Source organism: Apostichopus japonicus, chromosome 14, assembly GCF_037975245.1.
Source record: "Apostichopus japonicus isolate 1M-3 chromosome 14, ASM3797524v1, whole genome shotgun sequence".
NCBI classification, from domain to species: Eukaryota; Metazoa; Echinodermata; class Holothuroidea; order Aspidochirotida; family Stichopodidae; genus Apostichopus; species Apostichopus japonicus.
The window spans coordinates 24,164,355-24,191,571 of NC_092574.1; the positions used below are offsets into that span (position 1 = coordinate 24,164,355).

The 27,217-nt window shown below is 35.7% G+C and overlaps 1 protein-coding gene across 5 annotated transcripts in view; it reads right to left on the reverse strand.

Annotated features, from left to right (window-relative positions):
* LOC139979407 (dachshund homolog 1-like) overlaps positions 1–24,162 on the reverse strand; it is a 56,053-nt gene extending 31,891 nt beyond the window's left edge. For 3 of the 5 annotated variants that reach the window (XR_011797149.1, XR_011797148.1, XM_071990175.1), the window contains exon 1: positions 22,970–24,152. Coding sequence is in view for 3 of the 5 variants with exons in the window: in XM_071990175.1 (XP_071846276.1) it covers positions 22,970–23,379 (410 nt within the window). In the remaining 2 variants the exon portion in view is untranslated. Of the gene's footprint in view, positions 1–22,969 lie in introns of all 5 variants that reach the window. The other 2 variants (XM_071990176.1, XM_071990177.1) reach the window with 2 other exon arrangements.
* Between the last annotated feature and the right edge of the window lie 3,055 nt (positions 24,163–27,217).

Consider the following 27,217-nt stretch of genomic DNA (forward strand, 5'->3'; position numbering starts at 1 on the left):
CATTTGCAAAGGGAAAAGGGAAAGTTGCCCTTGTCCAAGGATGGGCTTTCCCCTCTCCAGAAAGTAGTATCAAAAAAATAACTAAAAACGGTGTAAACCAATAATCTGTTTAATTCTTTGAACAGATAATCGGTTATCTGTTCACCCTTCCCCCCCCTCACCATGCCCCGCAGACATATATGGTGATCCCAATACTGAACAGGTTCAGATATTAACAAGTGACAAACAAGCTTAACTGTCTCCTAATAAGGAGAATTATTCAAGTATTTTCAAAGAAACCTTAAACTTATACAAAAATGGTTCAAACTTGGCTATTTATTTTGGATGTATTACTGTATTCATCTTCTCGCATTGAGAGGTTAGCAACAAACTAAAAAATAATACAAGAAATCAACATCTTTGTTTTTGTAATCCCGAGCGAGTAGGTAACTCTTGTCAATAGGAGTAGAAATGATATGATTGTGCAGACACTTCAAATGTTACAACTGGAGGGTGGGGGTGAGGGGTGGGGGGAGGAGGTTTCAGGGGACAAGGGATACATTAAAGCAGAAATCCAGTGAGGGGTTCCAGAGCATACACATACATGTGGATGCGTTGGAGCAATGAATAATCTCGACCAAGTTACAAGCAAAATAATACTTGTGATGTTAACAACTTCCCACTTCAGTGTCTAACAGGCTGAAATTTAAAAACCACTTTGTAATTGTGTAAAATATTAATAAAATTCAGTTTAATTTCCACTTAAACTTTCCCCCATTTAATATTCAAACAGTTATAATCCTTATCAGTTCAAAAGATGGTACCCAGATTACAATGTGTCAAAACTTCCAAATTTACTGTTCCTGATGACAAGAGCACTGTTATTGCCACAGCATATCTTTGGTAACAACTTTATCATTGGGAATTGTTTATTTGCTGACAGATCAAGGCGACCAATGGAGCCATTATTTTCTCCATCTGCTGGTTTCACTCTCCCCCATAACTCAGTCCTAGCAATTCAACAAAAAAAGAAAAAACTAAGACAAAATCAGACCTACATGACAGCAAACCCTCCAACTTCAAACAAGAAAAGTCAAAGGGGGAAAAAAGATGACGAATAAAAAAGAAAAGAGAAATGCAAAAAATATCCAGAAAAGGATAAGCACATTAATGTAAACTCACAGGGTCAATTTAGTGAAAATCTACACTCAAAAACACAGCAGATAATTAACCTCGGATCTAAGGTCACTAATTTACGGCTATCTAAACAAACATTGAAATGGCCACCGAATAAAAAAAACAGAAATGTCTGCTGGAAGACAAAACAAAAAAGTCTTATCAGAAATACAGACTCCAGGTTTGTCAAACGCCAGTCAAAAATCAGACCAGAGAAAAATATTTATTGATCAAAGGTTGAGACAAATGCTATATATTTGACCTTGGTGGTAGACTTCCAAGGCAATTCAGAAATTTATCTTCTGAGGAGAGAACTTATAACACAAATACAGCCTCTGGTGTGACACTTTATGTGTAGTATATATACAGTATATGCCACTGACCAAGGTAAAGAAGACAAAACTAATTTACTAGTGAGAGGTAAAAGGAGGAACAGAGATGAAAAATGTGATAACAGGAATGTTTAATATGTTTAAAGGGGCAATTCATGTAAGGAGAAACTTGTGGTTCTGAAAACAATATCTGTCCACAGGTTGTGGTTCCTGCTGATTATTGTTCTTATCTCAAGGTTTAAGTTATCAGGCTATAACACTGCAGAGAAGATGTTTCCTGAAGTCAAGTACTTGATGTGTTAGAATAAATCAGTGCAGGAACTTTAACAGAGCTTAATTATGCAACCAGCTACACATTTGGAAGGCATAGGAAGGGGGGGGCAGTGGTTGTGGAACCTGTTTGTCCTCCCTTTAGTCTTTCAACAATCCCATCCACTCCCCCCCCCCACCCAAGACAAGTGGTAAACAAGATAGCTAAGGATGGAAGTTAAGCCTGAACATTACCTAAATTTTTCGCTCCTTTTTTTTTCACTCCTTTGATTAGGTTTAGGTCTTGAATATTCATGAGTCTGTTTTTTTAAGGTCATCAGTATTGGCCTCATAAAATCTGCTAGAAAATGCCAAAATAGTCACTAATTTTCCAAATTTCAAAAAGTGTTTGATAGCGACCGACAAGGCAGCTTCTCTCCCTGGAACATCTTGTTGTTTATAATGTAACACTCTTCAATTCCTGGGAACAACATGGAAAGTCCCTGTATCTAGGAAATTATTTTTTTGAGAATTTCTAGCAATTTGTAGCAATCCCAAAACTTACCCGGTTTGGATATTTACTTCGCACCTTGCTTACCTGTTTTCTCACACAACCTCAACACTCTCGTTCTACCGTGTCTGGAGTGAACTGGTAACCTTTAAACAATGTGCACCCTCTATGACCGGACCCCATCAGGGTCAGCTTCCCCAAATTTTTTTGGGAGGGGGGAGGGGGGAGGTGGGGATGTTAGACATTGTTACACCCCTGAATGTGATCTTCCAACAATACTTAGTACTTTGGGTATACTGTCTACAGAAGATAGCTGATTGCGGGACACACTGTCCTGTAACCATCACACTCAACCCATCCCTCCCCCTCCTCCCACCTTCAGCTCCATACCCTGCCAAGACATAACCACCACACTCAACATACATACCCCCTTCCCCACTTACCTTCATGTCCATACCCTGCCCAGATGTAACCACCACACTCAATACACCCCACCCCCTCCCCAACCTTCCTTACCCTGCCCAGAGTATATCACTCTTACAAAAGACTTCTTCACCAGCTCACCAGACTCACCCTGAAACTCAAACTGATCTCCTTCAATTTTTTATTGAACCAGTACTACACTACAGAGCAACAGTTAACTAATTTTGAATAAATTACTACTACCATGGAATGTTATTATTAGTTAGGACTTTTAATTTGATACATTCATCAATTGTCAAATGATCATGGTAAACATGTGCAATCATTCATTCAACTGAACAGTACATAACATATGTGGTTTTCATACGGTACTTTTGCAAGATAATTAAATTCTGAAGTAGGCTATATCACTTGTACATTTAATTGTATCAAATGAATTCTTTTTTTTTTGTTGCTTTGAGGTAGGTGTCGATATGTCACATAGTCATGTAGCTTGTTAAACAGTGTGGATAAAGCTCAAGTCCTGTTAATACTTTTAATAACTTGTTTTTAATGACTCTCACTAACCTGAGGTACAATATAACTCTAGGCTCTGCTGTACATACTAATCATATGCAGTACTTAGCCACTAGTGACAATTAGGTAAAATGTAAGACTTGATCCAGACCTAAAGGTCTACTAGATCATACAGACTAAGCTTGTTAGGCAATGTATATACAGGCTACAGTATAAGGTAAGACTTCATCCAGGCCTTAAGTTCTAGAAGTTACAGAATACCATGTCCACATATCAAATTACACTCTTCTAACAGAGCCTTGATAACTGAATATCAGACTCTATCATACAAGCATAGAGCATGTATACCATACCAAAGATATTAGATTCAAAGAGAGATCATGTTAGGCTTGTACACTCATAGGCCACACCATACTGAAATATCAGATTACGCCCAATGCATGCAATGAACCCAGAGCCTACCACATTAAAAGCTAAGTTAGGCCCAGTAAACACCCAGAAACAGACACATAAATATCTAAGTTAAGACTCAATAAACCACTCAGAGCCTACCACATTAAGAACTAAGTTACACTCAGTATACATACAGGGCCTAACATATTATGTTTTAAGCTATTGGTAAACACACAGAGCCTATAACAATGCATTCACTCAGAGACTATATAATTGAATTCTCATCAGGAAATCGATCAATCAGATTTAAAACTTTCTCTTGCCATCTCCCCCCCCCTCCCCTCTCTCTCAAAAAGGTATATAAGTATGTGAACTTTTCTGTTATCAAATTTCAATGCCCTTGATGAGCAGGATGACACAGGGAAATACAAGTTGAAGTTACTAAGAGGATCATAAATCACTCATTTATCACTTAACATCATCAAAAGTAAATGTAATTTAACGAGCAAAACTAGATACGAGACTAGTGGCCAATCAAAAAACAATTAATGAAAAGTGAAGGAGACAAACAATTGTTGCAGGAATTTCGTAATAAAAATAAAAAAGATATAGTTAAAAGTACAAATTGCAGTCAGTTAATGAAAAGCGGTGAAAGTAAAACTAATTATTGTCTCAACCCATAAAATATATATCTAACTTGGTATATCGAAACATATTTACAGTCCATATCAGATTAAATTCACCAAAGGTAGTTTTTCACTATTAAATATTAAACTTACTTTCAACTGTGTAACTTTATAAAAATAAAAAGTTTTTTTATATCTCAGAACAAGAAATTAACATAGTAATTTATTATAATGGTTGTAACTGTTATATCACCAAGCAATGCATGGCCAAAGCAAAACAAAAGCTTTAACGAGTACCTACTTACAAGTACATTTTACGACAACAAAGGCATCAGTTGGTAATTTCGTTTCTGTTTCCATCTAATAACCCAACAGTTTAACCATTTTTTTATTTTTTATTATGATTATTATTTCATTTTTTCTTTCTTTCATTGGCTTCCTTCTACAGAAATATGGTACATTGTTTGTATGTGATTGACATTCCTATGGAAAGTTGTAGTTTCATCTTAGAATGACTTCTTTCAATGAAGGAAGTGAAATGACATTAGAATTTCTCTTAGAATTCAAAGCAAACTTATTAACCGAGGAAGTCTTGAGTTTTCGTTAAGAAGTTTAATGAATTCTTAAAGATACTTAAACATCTCAAGTGGGACATATTAATGATTTGTTCGAGATTAGGACTCAAAAGAATATTCTCAACAAACAATGACCTGACTCCTTTCTTAAGTAAGTTCATCGTTTGCCATTTCTTTCGGACATCCCAAGCAGGATCAAACGAACAGTATAGGATGTCAACTGCCTAAATCACCAACCAGCTCAAATGCCTGTATGATTTCCTGAAAAAAGTGAAACCAACTATTACATTCAGTGGTTTCAATATAAAGGTATCATGATCATTTTGCTGTTGCAGTATATTCACATTCCATGATTGTTATATTACTAATTACATAAAAATAATAATATATAAAATAATGTTACTAGTATTTATGAATCCTGCAGCTCTTGACAGGTGGTCAAAAAAGGCAGTTAGGACAAGAAAATTTTGCTATCAAAACTCCTTTGCATACATATATTGGCCAGAGGGTGAAATAATTGGACAGATCAACATTCAACCCGAGTGTAACACGCATAAACAAGGTTGCATGCAGTGATAATTCATAGCTGGAGACTACAGTGGACCATAAATACCTCGTAGTCGAGAGACTTTCATGAGCTTGGGAGTTCCAAACCCTGCTATCTGTGGATTTGACTCATTTGAACAAACTTCAGTAAATGAAACGCACATGAACAATGCATTGGAAGATGTGAGTGGGCAGAATTCCTTCCATCACAAGGAGAGAATGAGACGGAGGAAGAGGCAAGGGCGGCGGAAGCACTTTTAATCTGGGAGGGGCACCGACGTCGAAGGGCACTTTGCAGAAATTAGATTGGACCGATGCAGCCTGACATTTAGTACCCTTTATAACTGTTATTGTTTTGCCTATACACATCACTCCATCAACGTCCCCCCCCCCCCAAGGAAAAAATGCATACAATTTTTTCCATTCGAAATAGCTTTGAGTTTCACCCACAGAAATTCATTAATAGTTCGCTGACCTAATAAGGTGATCAAGAGTACAATTTTTATGTAGAAAAGGGGCACATTTTTAACCTGAGGAAAAGTCGGAGGGCACATGCCCCCTGTGTCCCCCGGTTCCGCCGCCCTTGGGAAGAGGGAAGGGTAGGGTATAGGGAACAAAGAGGGTACCGACTGTAAAGGTGACAACTTACAGTAGGTATTGTTCATAAAGTTTTAGGTGATAATGTTGCCCATGCAGGAATTAATGTTTACCAGGTCAAGGCCATGCATTCATAGGGATCAGAAACTAAAATTCAAAAGCTACAAAAGGATTGATAAAAGAGAATCATTGTTGCCAAGTTCATAACTTATAAAGGCTAAGTAAATAAGCCAACCAAATTATATATGTACAAAGTAGGAGGCCCTATATTTACTTTATCGCATTTGAATTTCTGTTCATTTAACTGAAATTTTGACTGTCCTAGATCTACTTATTAGATTTTATAATTGCTCTACAAAGCAGAAGATCCTGTTCATAAATGGTGTCTATATAGTAAACGAATGAATTACAAAATTGTATAAAATATATGCTGTTTGATACACATATATATTTCATTATGATCTATATACATATAGATATATGCAAGTATCAAACTTGCATTCCACACGAGCACATACATACATACAGACAAAAGCAATTGATACAATTTTAATCATTTACAATCTTTAATATAAATGTTAATATGCAAAATTATATTAAATTCATCAATATACATTGTCAAAATAAGTATACATGCATTGTCTAAATGAAGGTGTAGCTAAATTCAACTCTTAAATTTTCCACATGAACGTCTGACAATGGAAACATTTATAAAATTGTTTCAGCTTTGGTTTTTTGTCTGTGTGTGTGTACAGTATGTGTTTTAGATATGACCTATATTATGGATGTATAAACTCTCCGTTTCTCTCGGTGTTTGTCATTGAGTCGTCGGGGTAATGATCTTTTTTAGGTTTGCTGCATTAATCAATCCCCGTCGCAAACTAATAGTCATATTATACACACTTTGTCAAACCATGACCTTCCGAGCACTTCCCAAACTTTTGGCAAAACACATTCATATAGGATATATGTAGACAAATCAAAACACTTGAGATGTAATTAAGACAAATTCTGAGAGTAAGGCACACCGGAAAGTTATTGTGAAGCACAGGGGAAAAAAAACAACCCCCACCCTGCAAACTCAGAGCTGACAACTGCTCTCTCACTAAAAGTTTCCTGTAATTCTGTTAATCACACTCTTATCCAGCCGGAATCACTTCAAGAAAAAATAGAAAAAGATAATAAAGACTACGAACAATTGGAAGTATTTAGGTGCGGCATCTGTTGCTTTTTTCTGTTTTTGGATGGACTCGAGGACATCCTGTATTTAGTCACTATGAACAAACTGTTTGTTTAAACTTATCTTTGTTTCCTTCGACAAAAGCCATTACCGCAATTTACTCTGTATAAGCCCAATTTCCCGAAGGCATATTGGCCGAGGAAACATAAGACATGGTTCTCTAAACAGCTGTTGGTTATTAAAATCAAACTGTTTTAGTGTATATATGCATGCCGCACACCCATCTTAAACTGGTCTTCCATCCATTTCTCCTCCTCGGTCTTCAAATTGGGACTCGTCTTAAACCAGGTGGGATTCGTACCTCTGAACATCTTCACAGGTACCGCCAGCTCAGATGAATACCTGTGTAGTCTACAGCAGCTACTATACCTGGACTAAAAATCTGGAAGCACTAAACATTGCTGATATAGATTTAACACAGGTAAAACTACTACCTATGACACGGTTTCTAGCAGATGGAGGAACAAATTTACCAATGTCAGACCTACCTGCACCAACATTTGACAAGAAACAAAAACTGTCAAAAATTTATTGAGGTTGCCTGGCTGTAAAAATTTCAGGTGATGGCACCATATATTTTAAGAAGCAAATGATGCAAATATGACCTAAATCTTACAAGTAGCTGAGTCATACTATGGAAATGCCAATTGAACAATTGTGTAGTAAAATAGGTCAGGCTTTTGTTTTAACCTTCCATACAGCTTCATAATTCTGAAGTAATGTATTCTATTTTAACTTTTTGCTATTATTTTTCAAACTGGAAGGGGCGATGGGTCTACAGGAATGAGAGGCAAGGGGAAGATTACAGAGGCAGGAAAAGGCTGGAAAGGGAAAGGGTCTCAAACTAAACAATGCTCTGCACTACAGAGTTCCTTAGCCTGCAATGACTATTAAATTATATACCCATATATATATATATATATATATATATATATATATATATATACATATAAATATATATATATATATATATATATATATATATATATACAGAAATTAAGTTTGCATTCACAGACTATGGTCATAAAGCAAAGATCTGTTAATATATATATCTATCTATCTATCTACTGTATCTATTAATCTATCTATATATCTATATATATAATTGAATCGTAGTGAGTTGGAAAATCCAGAACAGTGAAAAAACGTCCAGCCTCCACCGGGATCTATATATCTATATATATATATATATATATACATACATATTTTTATACCCATATAGATATAGATATACAGTATATTTATATATATATATATATATATATATATATATATAGATATACATTAACAGATCTTTGCTTTACGACCACAATCCATGAATGCAAACTGAATTTATGATTTATGGCAAATAAAAGTTGAATGCATGCATACCTTCATTAGTTTCAAAAATGAAACGCAAAATTGAAAGTTCAATAATTGATTTGAGGGACAACTATGATTACAACTGTAAAATAATAGCTTATAATTCTCAACAATTTCCTCGTAGCAAAATTATAGTTTGCGGCTGCTTGTTTTTTTCCCCCAATATATAAATTTATTGCTTTCAGACTGCTCCTTGCATTAATTGGCTGGTAATTAACTAATGATCCCAATCACTAATTATATATAGACTTACATACATATACACAAGACAGCAATTATGAATCATGGATACTCCTGTGAGTTGCAATTACTAGCCAAAGGCATGATATGTAAGGTGTTACAATTTTTTTCAAATTATTTTTTGCAATGCAAGTCTATTCTGTACAATTTGTTGTTTGCAAACAAATCACAAGGCTATATTTTTTAACATATATTTATGTATCTTTCGACGCAGCTTCGATTACAGTCAGAGAAAGAATGAAAAACGATTTCTTTTCCTTATCCAAATTCCCACAGCAAGATAAAAAGAAGGGGGGGGGGGGAATTCTGTAAGGTAAATATTACAATACAGCTTATTCAAACAGAGTGGTCGCCACTAGCTTGGAAACGACTTCAAAACAACAACTTTCAAGGAGAGGCACAGTCTTTATAGGTTCTACCTCCATTTTATTTGGCTACCATTCGTTTTCACAGCTGTCATTATTCGCAATTCAATTTACCACAATACAATTTCTCTTTAAGACACTTTCCAAGTTCCACCCAAGTTACTCTGCTCACTCAACAGTAACGGAGCAAAGCAAACACTACCGGGGCTATTTATTATACCAAAAAGCAAGAAAAAATATGACCTTTCAACAAGACAATGTAAATATCCAATTTCTAAGGATTTTACAATTTCACAACTCTTATTCAACTGATATCCTAACGTGTGAAATTCAATTGTACCAGAGTTCTCTCACATCAAGATATATACCCTTTCTAGATCAATACTGTAGATTCAACAAATTGTTTTCAATCCGAGAGTTTAAACTTGGTCTCAAGAAAGCCTCTACCTTAGATTGCGTAGAAACATGTTATGTGTTTCCTTCTTGATTATCGTGACCTGCAGAAAAAAAATTTGGCCACTCAGTTCAGTTTTGTTGACTGTTTACAGTCACAAGCATGTGATATTAAGGGATTGACCCATGAATTCTGGTCAATGTCCAAAATAGCGAAAAAAGGACAAAGTTGTGTTTATTTATAAATTGTTGTTTTGTCACATTAGCTCAGAACAGATTTTCTCCTAAAGAGTGATAATGTTTCTGAAAGATATATTAAACCGATTTCAAACAAACTGCAGTCATTATCTAAATTTAGAAACAGAGAGAAAGCGAGAGAGAGGGAGAAAATAAAATCTCATTTTAATCGAATCAACACTCTGGACTTTGCCAAAAGGTTGGTCACTTTGTTAGCCAATCGTTCCTCATTGCGAATTGGAAGTTGATGCTCAATCAAAGCATTGAATATGTGACCATTATGTTGGTATTTCTAGCATAACTAGGCCAACAAGCAGATCAGTTACTGAAAGACAAGTCACTTCAAATGCATTTCCTGAGAACTGTTGTTTCATCCTTTTATTCACTATAGTTTCGTTGTAGGAATGTATTCCAATGTTTTCTTTAATATCGATTACTTACAATTGGCACTTAACCCGTTCCCCTGACTGAAGCACTGTTATCTACCACTTCAATGTAATCTATAAAAAAAATAACTTCAAGGTTTTCTACTAAGCCGTGAATCTGGTAATAATATCAACTACTGCCCTCACTGTTTAGAACCAATAGTCCTAATCATGTATAAAAAAATAAAAAAAATTGTTAATGTGTGGATTGAAAATATGTATCAGAACTGTGGTCAAAAGTTTAAAAAACACAGTTCTCTGACCAATTTATGCAGGAATGCCAAAAACGAAAAGAATAAGAACAACTACTACATCGAGTCCAGAATTACGACTCTATTATTTTATATCATTCATAATAATCTGTATAATTCTCCAACAATTCGCAGAGATGTTTTTCTTCCTTCTCACCAGTTTGTGACAGTCTACCCCTCCTGATCAATTGGATTCTAACAACAAACAGTGAAAATCAATCAACATAAACTACCGTTTTATTCACATGTAAAACCGTAGAAACAGCACCGACAAAATTCCCCAAACTGACTCTTTAATTTCGTTTAAACTTAAGAAAAGAAAGAGAAAAAAAAGAAAAAAAAGAATGGGCATTAGAACCTCTTTTGCCTAACTAATTATATCTCTGTTTTCTCACATGCGTATGAGACCTTGTCATAAAATAAGGTACACATCTGTAATTAAACAAGACAAAATGAAATTGATTAAGCTACCTATTTTATTGAACTGTTTCTGTCATGGCAAAAGTTTCCCTTGCTGAATCCACAGCTGAACTTGAACAATTCTTTGAAATGATCTGTTGGAATGATGTTGGATTAAATAAATAGTAAGTGAAGGAGTAATCTATATGCAAATGACCAAGAGAATTGTTTGTTATAATGATTTCCCCTCCTCTTTGTGGTGTAATCATCTGTGATAATTTGCTACTAGTCAGGTGTTCAACTTTCTTTCAATAATCGGCATACATTTCGATTTTAAGACAAACCTGACCTGTTTCATCGTCTGGAATAGGGGCTAGGATGCTTAATTGATAATGAAGGGAATGAAGAGATGGTACGTAACCATAGCGACTTTCTCAAAATGATAAATGAAGAATATTGATTACTTGGACTAATATAGAAATAATATATGTTTTTCTGCATTCATTTTCTCATGTTTTTATTTCTTTCTTTGTATTTAGCGCTTGTTGGCTTCATTGTTGAATAATCATTGATCAATACCTTCTCACCTACAGAGATCTTAAACTTGGTAACATACTGCATTATTCATCAATAAGTTTAATAAATTACTTTTAGGCGGAACGTGGAAGTCGAACAAGCTTTGATGGAAGGCGAGAAAACTTGCTTTGTCTGTTAGTTAAATTATTAATTATATTATTAATTATATTAATTGTGATTGCTCCAAATAACACAGCTCCCTATCAAATTAGCTCCCTATTAACTTACTGCAAAATCAGGAAGGAATGGTTACCCGTACTACCAATAGCCAAGTCTTATCTTTAAGCTCTGTACAGCACTACAAGAGCACACTGCATGACACTTTTGGGGGAGAGTCATCCATAAGATAGGAGTGCAAATTTTATGAGGAGACATGCATGAACCTAAAAGTGAGGTTAGCAAAGTATATATGTATTGATATGTAAAATGAAACAGACATATAAATGCAATAGAAAAGTCGGAACGTGTTCGAGAGGGAACACACATTTTTTTCCCCTCCCCGTTTTAATTTTTTTTTAAATAAAACTTGACACAGTCTGTGTATAAAGTGTAATGGGAAACAAACCAACGTGCTCACTAGTTAGTCAATCTGGTACACATTAAATACAGACCGAGTCCTACTCAATCTCACACAAACCAACATATCCTGCCCATTGGCTGGTAGTCATTTGTTCCTGCGTGGGGAAGTCATGCTAAATAAATATCCAAACAGGAAAAGTTTATTAGCCTACAGGATTTACATTTTTAAGTGAGAGATATGAGAGTCAAATGAAACACTGAATTATGGCAACGCAGAATGTATATAAACCTACTAGAGGGGGTAACTTTAAACAATTAGAGAAACACAACAAGTCAAACAATGACCTATTGTAATATGGAATCAGTCTAGCATATAAACAACTGAGGCTTGCATATAAAACAGGTCTTTATTAGTAACCTAGCCAGTATAGAGTGGTGTATAAACACTTGTGAATTTGGGCAGGTATAGGTCTACATGGGGAGGTAATAGGGGTCTAGCTAGAATTCAGACACCTCTATATGTGGAAATATCCATTCTTTAACTTACTAACCTGCTATAACATAGTTGATATGTTATGTGTGTTTGCAGTGGGGAGGTGGGGGGGGGGGAACTAAATTATTTGTACTTCATGCTAGTCCAGATGCTAAACATCACAGAGGTAGAAATCAAAATATGTAATTTAGAATTTGTCCTTCTAAAACAATGCCCGAAGATCTGTTCTTATCGAGCTTTTATTTCAGCCAACAGTCCATAGTCAAAAAGTCTCAATGTATGTCGTTCAGACACTCATATCTTACATCAACACTGTGCGGCTTGTCTACAACCTTTGGACGCTCATAAAGGTTGAAACAAAGGATTGAAACAACTAAATACATATATCAATTACCATTCTCAGATGAACTGTTTCAATACCATCAAAATATTATGGCTATCCTCTTACAGACAAGAGGCATCGATTTACACGAATATATCATAAGTACAGAGCCCTCACATCATAGACAGAGTAATATATATACATTTGCTGAAATCATACTGGAAGAAAATAATTCTGAAATGAATGAAACGCTAGCCAGTATTGACTGTTAGCTGGCAAACTTGGAATGAGATGAAATCATATCTGGTTAATGATAGCTGACACACGGTGACACTTAATTGGAATGAGGTAGGAACTAAACCTGGCAGAGGTACGGAAGAGGTTTAATATGAGGTACGGATAAGTTTGGTGATGAGGTATGACAGCTTTGTCATTGAGGTATGTTAGAGATTCAAATTGGGTTATAGCAGAGATTTGAAATAAACTGTTACAGATATTTGAAATGAGGCTTGATACAAATCCCAAGTGAAGTATGTTAGACTGAGGTAATTGGAGATGAGGTACAGAAGAGATTTGAAATGAGGTATGGTAGATGTTTTAAATACAAGTTGCATGTCAGGTATGGTAGAGGTTTGAGATGAGGTATGGTAGAGGATTGAAATACAAGTTGCAAGTGAGGTATGGTACAGGTTTAAAACGAGGTATGGTAGACATTTTAAATACAAGTTGCATGTCAGGTATGGTAGAGCCTGAGGTTTGAGATGAGGTATGGTAGAGGATTGAAATACAAGTTGCAAGTGAGGTATGGTAGAGGTTTGAAATGAGGTATGGTAGACATTTTAAATACAAGTTGCATGTCAGGTATGGTAGAGGTTAGAGATGAGGTATGATAGAGGATTGAAATACAAGTTGCAAGTGAGGTATGGTAAAGGTTTGAAATGAGGTATGGTAGACATTTTAAATACAAGTTGCATGTCAGGTATGGTAGAGGATTGAGATGAGGTTTGGTAGACGTTGTAATACAAGTTGCTAGTGAGGTATGGTAGAGGTTTAAAATGAGGTATGGTGTAAGTTTGAAATATACAAAGTTGCAAGTGAGGTGCAGTACTTTAGAAGTTGCATGTAAGGTGTGGTAGACATTAGATATAAAGTTTAGCGACTGCTTTATATCAGCTACATCACAATGGGTGGGGACCCAGGTGTGTTGACCAAAATTAAACTAGATCACATAGAAAATTGCTTAGGAAGGTATTAACATCATATTTCAACTTCAGGCCATGCTTCTAATGATTATTTTACTGCCTGGGGTACTTTTCTCATAAATGTCTGGGCTTACAAATTCAAACCCTTTTGGCAAACCAAACTGTTAGAAATAAGTAATTAGGGAGACTGTTTAGCAATAAATTGTATCACTTTGACTAAAAATGTTCATATTATTAGGAGTGTATTGATGAACAAGAATTGATATAAAAAAAATACAATAATCATAAAAACAAACACACAAAGTGCTCATAACATTGATGGGAAGGTCTGGGTTTTTTCTTTCATAACATATAAACTGTTGGTCAAGATTGGCAACATCAAAAGACCCTTTGGACAACCCTTCAACAAATCATACCTTGTATAAATTGCATGAATCGTTTCCAGAAGTACAGTTTCTGAGGTCAATGTGCACTTCTTTAATTGGTTCAAGTTTAAGGCTAAGAACTGAATTGATAATCACCAGTGCATATTACGTTAGTCTAATTTTATTCCATATCTCATATTACAATGTTCAGTAAAATAAACATACGGCCAAACCGCTTTGTCAATAACGCTATACAAAATGTCCTACAGAAATCTTTCTAGGTACATTGGCTTAGTAAATATGGACATTAGTCAATTGTCTTCGCTCCTTCAACTATAAGGCGGAAAGTTTGTTTAGTCTAACTGCAATATATATATCCATTCAACTACATTTGCATTCAATCAGGAACTAGATTTATGGTTACTGAGAATTAGATACAAAAGTCAATGTATGTACCTTAAACCCTACATTTTGCAGACAAGACCTTACGACTTATTTACTCATCAACCAAATTATTTTAATGATTTATCAAACTCACTGATACAATAAGACATCCATCCTTTTCATCACAAGATTGAAAAGTTATGATGATTAACCAACCGATGCAATTAATTTAAAGGGAATAAAATCAGGGCAGTTTTATCTCTTTTTTCTTTTATTCTGTCTCTCTCCACCTCTATCTCCTCTCTCTCTGTTTAAGAGATGTTACCCCGCTGAGCAAACAATGACAATGATGATAAACACATGTTAGCCTTCGAACGGCAAACAGAAGGCAACAAATACAGACCGACTACCAAAGTAATCGTTAGCAGTTTAACATAACAACAAAAAGATTCATTACTTTATCTATTTTATGCATTTTGCTTTCATTTTGATTGTTACCAACCTGCAGTTCAACTCCCAAGGTTTTTGTTCAGAATATAATTTTTCAGCTTGGTTAACTCCCTTAATTTGTGTGATGTTTGTTTAAGTGTTAAACGGAATAATATTTGTGGCAGTGCACAATACCCCGACTAGTAGGAGTTATTTTTACAGCCTAATTTGTGATCAAAAGATCAGAGAGATAGATAGGTTAAGAATAATATACTATGACTACATTGGCACAAACACACACCCAAAAAAGGAACCATGCCCTTAAAAAAAAAATTGGAGGGGAAATTAATACCTAAATGCTTTTGAAAACTTCAATAACAAAAAAATGATCCAAATGGGAGTCAATACCTGAAGAGAAGAAATGAATTTGATTGACAAAAATGGAACAAAGTAATGACTGCTAAAGAAAGAGATATAATCAATAGGGCACTAGAAAAAAAACACAACATCAACAAAATAACAATAATAGCATGCATTTGTATTGTATTGTGGTCAATATGTGCCAATTATTATTACTTTGTTAATACTTCAAAATTTGCATCAATGAAGATGGCTTGTGTTATCATAATTCTCCGGGCGAATGGATCGGGGATGGGATGAAAGGGTTGGGGAAGACTTTGTTATGCCCTGGAAAGATTGATAAAAATAACTTCTCATTTACCAAAGTCAACATTATCAATATTTGATCAATTTTATCATATAGTTTTCTTTTGCATTCACTGTAAATTTATTTATACAAAAGTGTGAAGTTAGACAAATCTTCAAAATGTTGCATTCACAAACACAAAAGTCTTTTCTTGATATTTTCTATTTTCCTGGGGGGGGGGGGGGAAAGGGAAGGGGGTTGCTTTTCATTAATCATTTCCAAATCCTGTATCAATAGTTGCAAACATGTTCAAGTCTGTGTTCAATTTTTTTTTACACTACTGTTCGGTAAATACATTTATACTGTAAAGCACAATGCACATAACATACTCAGTAGGTACTATATACAAATACACTTAAAAAAAAATCATAAACATATATATACTGTTCAATGCATAGTGTAGGTTACAATATTCTCACTATAAACAGTTTTAGCCAGTGCAGTAAAAATTGTGCAATGGTTACTTTTAGTCAGACACATAAAGTAAATATTTATCCCGTATCTCATCGCAAAATGCTATGTTAAATGGGCAAATTGCTATTCAAGTGCAACGATGCATAGTAGTTATTGTACAAAGGGAACCCAGAGAACTAAAAATGTGACAAATTGCATAGACTTCAAATCTGTTATGTAAAATATGAACATAAAATAGTTCCCTGGTACGTACTCATGTTTTGCGTAACTTGCTGATCAGAATGGAGAAAATTCAGATACTGATCTGAGTATTGACCCTACAGCTACCATATTTGTAATCTTCTGGAAATTTATTACAAAATGATTTGCATACATTAATTCTCCTAATTAATTTATTTAATTCTCCTTTAATCCTGAATCCCCGTCTGCTCTGATATCAGTGTTCTGTTTATTTGTTTGTTCTTAAAAGAGGCCGATATTTCTAATACATAAAGACATGGATTATATATATATATATATGTGAAATTCTGCTTGGACTTAGGCAAGCATATACAGTACTCCAAACCTGTGATACTGACCTTGTAAACACAGTTAAATGTAATCCAACCTGCTGTTTTCCAAGCCCTTGCCAAAAAAAAAAAGGTTTGTCAACAAACATCTTCAAACTTATGTTGGGAATAAGAATGACCCTTGCCTCCTTAAAACCATCAATAATATTTAAAGCCCTGATGATAACATCAAGTTTGACAAATTGTCTGAAATAAGGGATCAGGATTGCTTACATAAAGTAATTAAGTTATAATGATAAACTGGAAATTCAAAGGTTACTCACAGAGTAAACACGCAGCATGGTTGTACCACGAATCTCTCAAGTACCTTAACAAAGTGACAATGTGAATAAAAGACACTGCCATATATATGTAACTGATATGCAAGGTGGACTTTACGATGTTATCATTTATACTGAGATATGGCTTAATATAATTATGCATGTACAGTGAAATGTGTCTCTTTCGAAAATGGCGAACAGACTTTAAGTCAATCATGATTCATGTACATATGTAATGAATATATGTCAGTGTTGTATCAAGTAGTTCCTCATTCTTTGCTTGCATACAGTATGGAATTAATTTCTCAGAAACCAAAACAATTTACTACAATTTTAATTTTCACAACATTGTTATTACTATTTAAATGCCCTAAGGGGGTGTTCCATCATTCTACCATATATATATATATATATATATATATATATATATATATATATATATCATACATACATTGTATATATATGTCTATACTATATATATACATTTATATATGACTATGAGTGGCCGTTACATTGGAAGTTATAGCATAATTTAGGGATGGGGAAGGAAGGGGATACCACTGACTTTACTGGCTACAACAGCTGTCTCAGCTGACCCGTTTTATCACATCTCTACCACCTTTGCACTCATTCCCACCACCCCCTCCCCTTCCCACCACTGCTCAATCAACTTTTTCAAGCCTATCTGTACACACAACCCTAACACTATCTACAATTGGCTGACAGCCATACTGTAGGTACAATATGATTTATGGCTGTCTGTCTCCCTCATTGGAGATTTCAAATATAGATTGCCAAAGAGTACCCATGGTATCAGTGTGGACTTCACAACAGAGATTGCGAGTGCAGACTGCTATATATATATATAACAGGAATGATCTTAGTATGGTTCTGTTAATGGTGACAGTGAGTGAGTGAATGCTGTCAGGTGACCTTTGGAATATGGTTAAAGATGAAAATGGAAACTTCAACTGTTTAGTGGTTTTATTCCTTCTGTATCTTTACTGCTCATACTTGAAGCAAATGATTTAATAGAGATTCCAGCCACATACCATTTTAACTCAGAGCGGGAGCGTTAATCATTAATCCATAGACCTGTCTGTCTAAGAGCAAGGCCAGGAATTTTCTATTTACTTTGGCTTACTTGTATTTAATCAGTTGGTAAATGTGTAGTTGAGTTGTTAAAACTAATAGAGCACTATATATATATGCTATTGCATTGTAATTGCTCAAGATCATTGAGGGTACAAAGATATACAGCAGTAAAACTAATATGCTTGTATGGAGTTTATGATATCTTGGGTTTAGTAGCAATTAAGTTGCTATTCTTGATACGAGTTGTATGTGTCGGCCATCTTGTTTCTTTGTTGTTTTTTTTGTTATCTCCTGTACATTACAGAAGGTTTCTTCTTGCTGGCACAAATCTATCATGTTTCCAAGGCACAGACAAGGTTGCAGCAATATTCATAGCACACTGAATGGCAGAAAATGCTACAGAATCTGGTGAATACTAGATTTTGGTGTGGTGCAAATTTGGTGTGGTTCCAGCAGGCGTCTAACCAACCAAACAAGTAGTTCTAATTGGGTAGACTAGTAATCTTAGATGAGAAAAAGTACAAGTAGGGTAGCTACAGATCCATTAATCTCCCTTACCCCTCCCCCCTCTCCCATCCCTACTTTAAACACATCCTGCTACTGTTTACCAGGTATGTTCTCTACCTTTGCCTAATTCCCCTCCTTCTGGACATCTGTAGTGCTGTAAAGGTAGTGTACATGATAACTCCTTCCTCTGATCACCTTATAGCTCCCAATTAGGTTTATTAGTGCCCCTATTCCTTCATCCTTACAGAGGGTACAACCAAGCATATGCTCTTCCCCTTTCTCCAACCACTCCCCACTCACCCCCCCCCCCTATCTCACCAACTTTATACAGTAGGTTCAACCAAGTGTATATGGATCCTCTTGATCCCATTCTTCAATAAGGATAAAACTCTTTCAAAAGCCATAGAATGCACAATACTTGCGAGAAGAAAAGTATGCATTACAAATTTCATCCATAGAAAGAAGGGATTGGGAGTTGTAATTAGTCTTGATTAGAAGTATACCAACTATAACTGTAGCTGGTGTGAATCCCTAGTTCACTGTTCTGTTGCTACGGAGTGTTGCCTATTAATTCGGTCTTACATAAGTTGTCTGTCGATAAATTATCAATCATTTTTTTTTTCAATTATCAATCATGGGTAAAATACAACCCATATCAATTCAGTTCATGAATTTGATTATAAATAGGATATGTTATAGTTAAGAAAACTAAGTCTTCAAATTTACTGAATCTTGAATAAAGTCACAAATTTTATCAAATATATCCAAATGTTTACATGCGCATATAATAAAATTTTATGAAAAGTGGCTCCATGATGATTAGACTTTTAGGAATCGAAGAGATTCATTCATAATTCTTAACACTTATGGTTCATTGGGTGAATCTATAAATCTTAAGTCCTGGGTAATTATTATTTTTTTCTCTGTTAAGCAGCTGTGGTAAAAACTAAGCCTGAAATTGGTCACAATTAAGTTACACAAACAGTTTGGTTAAACTAAATACGATCTATAGTATTCCGTACTATCAGTTCCTGTAAGATTCCTTTCTCAGCGCATCTATACCGTGATAAATTCACGAGAGAGATGTGTGTCCAGTAACAACAGCAACATCATTGCTAAACCAACTTCTTTCACAAAGGAAATCCCTATCTCTATTCATTTTATTCCTTTTCCTGTTAAGATTGGCTTGCTAATAGTTCCATTCACATCCAGGTCAACTCTTATAGTAGGAGCTTCCAGTTATTACCAGGTGGTGTACATAAGTAAATTTTCAGACACAGGGTAATCAAAATTAAAACATTCAACTTTACAAGAGATTTCGAGAGCAAAACAAAAGACGGATAAAAAAGGGTGAACTTTAGAGAACTAGGCATTCTAACATTTCCCTTTCTTCCTGTTCAATGGGTACTGGCTTTTGCAAACACATTTATTCCAAATTTAACAGTTGACTTCTACCCTGTAAAAACTTCCATCCACCATTTGGTAATTTAATTATTTTCGATTGACTGGGTAAACAAAGGCTATAACAGCTTTACAAATCTCTGTATCCGTAACCCAAGCAACTTCGGATTGTAACTGTTATTGATCCACATGTTGGTTGATTCTTTTTTTTCTTTTTTTTTAAAAGTAATTTCTACAATTGGCCAGGCTACCGACTGTAATGGACGCAGGGATTGCCCTGTTTTATGGGAAAGAGGTACAGTGCAACTACAAGCACTGGATCATTTCCACTATTACAACAATGGGTAAATTACATACTCTCCCCTTGCATATACTGTTGTAGAGGACAAACTTTGGAAGTATTTAAATGTAAACTACTACACTAACGGATAACGTCCCTGTATGAATAAGTGACATCACCACAGAAGCTGTCGAGCTGAAAAGGAAGTTGTTTCTGAAGAAAATTTGCACGCCAATTCATTTAAGTATAAAATTGTAAAAAAAAGAATCAGTAAAGGAGGAAAGAAAAAGAAATCCAATGACTCTTTTGAAAGCAGACTATTGACCAATTTGTTTTCTATCTAACTTTATCTATCATCTGCTATATAATGCAGTGACAATTGAGGAATATATATACACAAAAGAAAACACAATTCCACTTCAAAATCAAAGTTGAAGGCTGATCAATCAGAAAGGTAACAAAACTGCAAATTATATTTATAACAGTGAAATTCACCTCAAGGAGCATTTATCTAACGTAATTTAAAAAGGTAAATTTTTACCTTTTTAGCACCATATTAGCCGGTTTATTTTCTTCGGGAACAACAGCTAGTCTTCTTTGAGATGGGGAGAGGTGGGGGGGGGGGAGGGATGGTGACTTAGATGTAGATTTATCAAACTCAAACAGTAAAAATTGTAATGAAGGCCTCTACAGTGGCATCAAAAACATAATTTGAATGAATATAGCCGGTTAATGCTTCAAAATAACATATTTTAGGGGGCTATCATTTGGGTTTAACAATGTAAAGTTTAAGGCTTGGTAAAAATGTGGGGGGGGGGGTTGGATTCCATCGTTCCTGTTATTCTGTATTATATATACTCACAGTAATTAATAAACAGCGAAATTTATTATGAAAAATAGAAAAAAAAAAGTGAGTGTAAAAATACTGTCCACTACACTAGAAGTTTCCCCCTCGGTTTGACATTAAACTCGGTTGGGTTTGCATTTTCAGTCTCTCATGTGATTGAAAATGTTGACAATATTATGATCTGATTTGATTTACTCTCTCAACATTCAAAACAATGAAAAACAATGTTACAAAAGACATGAAGAATGGGAACAAAAACAAAGTGCAGGGATGACACGTACAGAAAAGTATGACGAGCAAACTTTAAGAAAAGATAGAGAAGAATCACTAGTGTAATCATTAAAGGGGGTAATGTGAGGAACGCTTCTTCACCATCAACATTTATTTGCATACATATTTATTGTGTTCCAAATTCAATTTTCACTCAGCCACTCCACAATTATCCGCAGGCTTTTCTAATAGAGCCCTTTAATATCACCATGAATACAAATAATTCCATTACTGCAGAAAATTAAAGAGAACCACATTTCATATGCATAAAATTACTTTGCATTGTTTTCAAACAAAAGCTATACATGCTCTTGCATTTTTTTCCAACAAAAACAATTTGCCCTTTCAAAAGAACATTAATTTATTATTTCACCTCATCGCTAACATATATAGTCTTCTGTACATTCAGTAAACTAAAAAAAAAACATGGGGCGGATGCAGCATATATGGAGTGTAGCTGTTTTCTTTTGGGGATCTACAATAACCCACAGCTCTACATTCGCACTTTTTGATTGTTATTTTTGGAACGAGTTTTCCTTTGACTTCCAAAGTTACACAACTGCAAATGTATTGCAACAAAGTTAGATCTCATATGCCTGTGAATGTGACAATTCTAGCTACCATTCAATGAAGCAATTACTGAAGGTATGTTGCAATAAAACAATTCATGTTTGTAAATTCCCCTCACCTAATTTTTCAAATTTCCCTACCCTAAACATGAACTGTTAATCAACAAACTACCTCAGAGTAATTACATTTGATTTAGAGGGTCCGTCATAACAAATTTACAATTGCACACCATGAAATCGCCCACATGAATACAGGATGTTGTAATAATCCATTGTTGATGCACAATAGAGCCTAGGATTACCTTTTCACAACACAGGCCTAGGCCTATGTCATAGGATTGTGTTATAATGTATAGTGAGTAAACAGTCAACCCTTCATATGTATAGACTCCACTAGTCATTTTTGCCACAAACTGACTACAAGGGGGAGGGAACTCATAGCATGTCATAAGGCCTATAGATAGCCTAACTTAGGCTTTGTTACCTATTCTAGTACAGTAGTTTCACAGGGAAAGCCGAAGTCACTCCAATGAACAGACCGGCGGGGCTACGTCTAGGCCGTCCTAGTAGCAATTGTGTTCCTCACGTCATAGATTCGGCCTACTTTGGTAGTGAAAATGATCGTACCGAGTAGAAAGTTTGATGAACAACCAACCAATCACTCGGTCCAAGAATGTGCAACAGTCAACATCAATAATAGGGCCTAGGCCTAACCTTTAATATATATACAATATTCAAACTTAGTGCCAGCAGCCTTACTAACTTTGTGCACCCATTTTTCGCATGTAACACAGAAATCAGTTCGACTAATCGAGAACGAAAATCAATACAAAATGCAATTCTTCCATAGTTACCAATTTGTTTTGGTAGTTTCATACCATTACAATGACATTTCGATCAATCTCTCATCACTATAACTAACTTACCTTGCAGTCGTACAGTCTTCGTAAAGAACATCAAATTGTTTCCGAGTTAACAATTTACAACGATTGACACCAGGCTGTATCGCTCCCAAACCCCTCAGAATTCGCACCTGCTCAACGTTACACACAACCGGGGTAATATTTAGTCGCTTCAATTTAGTATATACGGTATGAAGTCCTCCTACCAAATGTTTGAGAAATAAGTCAAATGCCTGTGGGAGGCAAATCATTACGTCCCCATCGATACTGAAGCTGGCCAATTTTGCTCCCCTATATTCAATAATCCTGCATTCATTATTGGCCGGGTCATTGCTCACTGGAGGTGGAGTGCTGTATGCCAACTTATCCAAGCGGTAGAGAAAATTACTTGGAGGAATTTGAGTTGGCGGTGAGCCATCCATCATTTTAAACATCACAGCGATCGTTTATATACTTTATTCAATCGCAGCAAAAAATATATATATATCTATAACTGTGTATTTAAACCCCAACGCATTCGTTTATTCCGTCGAAGCGAACACGTACTTCTTCCCTCGTAGCGACCGATTCAACCAGCCAATGCAAAGTGACTACAAAAAACAGTTTGTAATCGCTCTATTGTCAAAATGCCCGTCAAGTTCCGAATGCTCCAAATGTTTTCTTACTTCAAATTGACTATCAAATCAACGGAGGGATTCACCACAACTTGCCACACGACTTAATTGTAAACTTTAAACTCTCTGAAATTGTATTTCATTGCTATCAAAAGCTGCGGTGACAAAGGGATTCCTCGGGGTCATCCACTTCAACGCGGGGGAAATTCTGTTCATATTACAAGTCAATGTCACATTCGCGAAAATTTGACCAATTGTGGGAGAGCGATAAGACCGAAGAGACTCAGCAAATAGTATAATTTCAAATGATCTACCCTTTGCGTTTGTCGCGTGGAAGAGTCAGTGATAACACTTTACCTCGGTCTAGTGTAGTCCCTTTGTTTGCAAATCGAACGGTAAATATTTCTCCACAGCAGATCGAATCAGCTAAAAACCTTTTATCGCTTTTCCGTGGTTTTAATGGCTATCTCAAAATAAAGGAAAGCAATAATATCTATTCCGCACCACTGTTGTCTCACTGTGTGCAAACAAATAGTTTTTGTGTCAAGAGTAAATTGGTGCTTAAAGCAATTTATTTACAGAATCGGAGACGTGTAGCATCTAGCAATTCATTTAACAGATGTGTCCGCTTTCACAGGGTGAGGTGACGATAGAAAAAAAAACTATAATTTATTGCTCTGTGTACGTGCTACCCCATCTCTCTTCTTGTACAACGAAACCGTTTTCACTATATTAATATTCAGTCGCAATTGTCGAAGAAAGTGTAATCAACGCGAAATCCAAGAGAGGAAATTAAATGTATTAATAAGGCTTACTGTTGGTATTCACTTCCGTCAGTATTATCATAATAAACGAACTGGTCAAAGATTAGCGAGAACGGTCGTAGAGAAGTGGTTTCTTGACAGTGATTGGAACCCGACTTAATAGGTTCATGCAATTAATGATCAAAATTACTTACCACTGTCGGGTAACTTGAAAACTGTATCCAAGGTTGTTTTACGGATATGTGTGTCTTTGCGTATATATGTACTGTAGTGAATATATGAACGTACGTGTATGTATAGCCTAGCTGCATATTGGTTAATTAAAATATAACCAAATATGAATCGAATTTAGTGATTTCATTAGTAGGCTAAGACCCCACATTTAACCTGGTCCCTATAAAAGCGGTGAACATTTTAACCCATCGATTTGAAGACCTCCTCTTAAAGGGGTCGAACAGGGTCAGTTTTTCAAACATCATTCGCTCTCACATAATAATTGTTGGACAGTTTCAAGTTTCAAGTTAAATGGAAACACGTGCACGGCATCGGTTGATTGGTGTCTTGTCCGATGACCTAGTTCTCTCCTTGCGAGTAGAGTTCCTGTACGAAGGAACTCTACTTGCGAGGTCTACGCGCCTTCCCAACCCCCATTATCTAGCTCTCGTGCCGTTCACCACTATGCTACGCTGATCAGGGGTGGTTGGGGGGGGGGGTATCCGCCCACCGTTCTCTGAGTCGTCCAATTTAACCCCCCCCCCCCCTTCTCGACAAGATAACGAAGCCCTTTAACTCATATATCGGACTATCATTAATGAGGACTCCCCACCGCTGTCACTTGAATTCTTATTTGTTTACGTCGAACTCTTGTAAACGACTATAGCTTTATATGCGATCGAGACTTAATCATGAAATAATGTATGTTGAGAGCTGGCTAATTACGTAGGGCCTTGCACGGACGCACTGAATGGAACCATTGCTGCAGCTGCACAGTTTACAAACATTGAAATGGTTTCTATAGGCCCAATAGGCTCACACATTTCATCAAGCGCTTCTTAACGCATCTTTCTTAAATATTGAACGCATATACGATTTATACAATGAGTATATACCGTCTTGAAAATTGTCATTGTCTTGAAAAACACTCACTGCGGTAGCTAACTTCAAGAGCAATTTTCTTCTTTCTTCGTAGTTGCGTTTAATGTATTAAATATTTTATATATTTTTAATGATGATTATTATTCTTTGCGTGTGAAATAACACACAGTGTAAGAAACTGTGATTGAACCACGTGATTATTTGTTTTAATTTTTGAAGCCGAGAAGCTCTCAGTGATAGACCGTATGAATATTCATATAGCACTATTGCTCGTGACAGCTATTTTGCCAAGACCGCTGGCTACTGTTTCTGCGTGATAGTTTCTGCAATTCAGAAGAATGGAATGTTGGTTGTTAAACGTGTCAAAGAGAGAAACCAGCGGTACGGGCGTACCTCCCTTTGTAAGAATTGAATAGAGCAGCTATTTGTAGGTGCTAAACTTGTAACTGACTGGGCAACGAAAAGAAAAGAAAAAAAAGAAGTGTTTTCAGTTAACAATTCAAATACAAGAAAACTAACCGTGTTTTGTCAAACTTCGTGCGAGGTTATGTTTGCTCCCATTGGTAAAATCGGTTGGGGTAAACGAGACCAAACAATAAAGATAAATATTGATACAGTTAAAATGCAAGTTTTTTTTTAACCAGTCAACCATGGATAGGCCTATGAGGGATCGTACAGGTAAGAAGTTATGATATTAATGACTCAAGAATTAGAATGACGGTTAAGAACTGAGGAAACAGGATACTATGTGCTGCTATAGTTGAGGGAATTAAGTGAAGGGGTTAGGTGAGGGGGTTAGGTGAGGGGGGTAGGATAGGGTGTTAGAGGAGCAGTTGAGTGTACAAACGAACATCAGCCTCATCCGCGGATCATAAATAGAATTTAACAATTAAAATAACATTATAAATCAATATTGGAAGTGTTGGAAGCTATTGGTTGAGAAAGTGTGTCGTCACGTATACGGTCTCCGTTCATAATGTTCTAGCAAATGTAATTATACCATGATCAGATGTTACATCTGAACAGCCATGTGTACGTATACGCTTTTAAACGGATTTTAGTTCAGTGGCTATTGTGTTAATTAAGACACAAAAAATTCAACGTGTAAAGCTTAAGCTACTTCAACGCATGTGACATCAAGTTCAGTATTGACAAGTGGCCACTCGACTCACTTAATGTTCCGTTGCGCGGAGAAAATCTGATGTCTATTATCTGTCCACAACTGTACGTTACTCTGATAGCAATGCTTCTGCCCTATAATACTCCGTTTCCTTAAATCATTTTGCACAGTTACTTCCTCTATTTTGTGTGTGTCCATGTTACTCTTTTTCCTTTTTTTTTTAAATATTACTATTTTGTATTTACATCCCATTCTTCATATAATGAATGCTGGAATTATTCAAACATAGGCCTATGTGTAAGATTTATTTAAGCACAACTCAACAAAAATTGAATATATACTTCACTGTTTGCTTAGGACTTTAAATACACTTTGCTGTATATACACCGAAATAATAATGTATATAGGTTCCGTTATTTAATTATCATGGAAACGATTCTGGTTGATCTCCTTGGCAACCGTATGAACTCGTTCTCAAATAGAATGGCGTGCGAAAACTTTCCCAAACAGAGGGCGCTATAAAGTTACCGTTGTTAGACCCATTGAGACGGACCTAGTCGAGATACTGTACCCAACATTTCGCTGGTTTTGAAAGACGATTTCAGGAACGAATAGCAGGAAACTTGTGAAAATGACAAACAAGAACAAAACTTAATTTTCAAAGAACTAATTGCTTGTA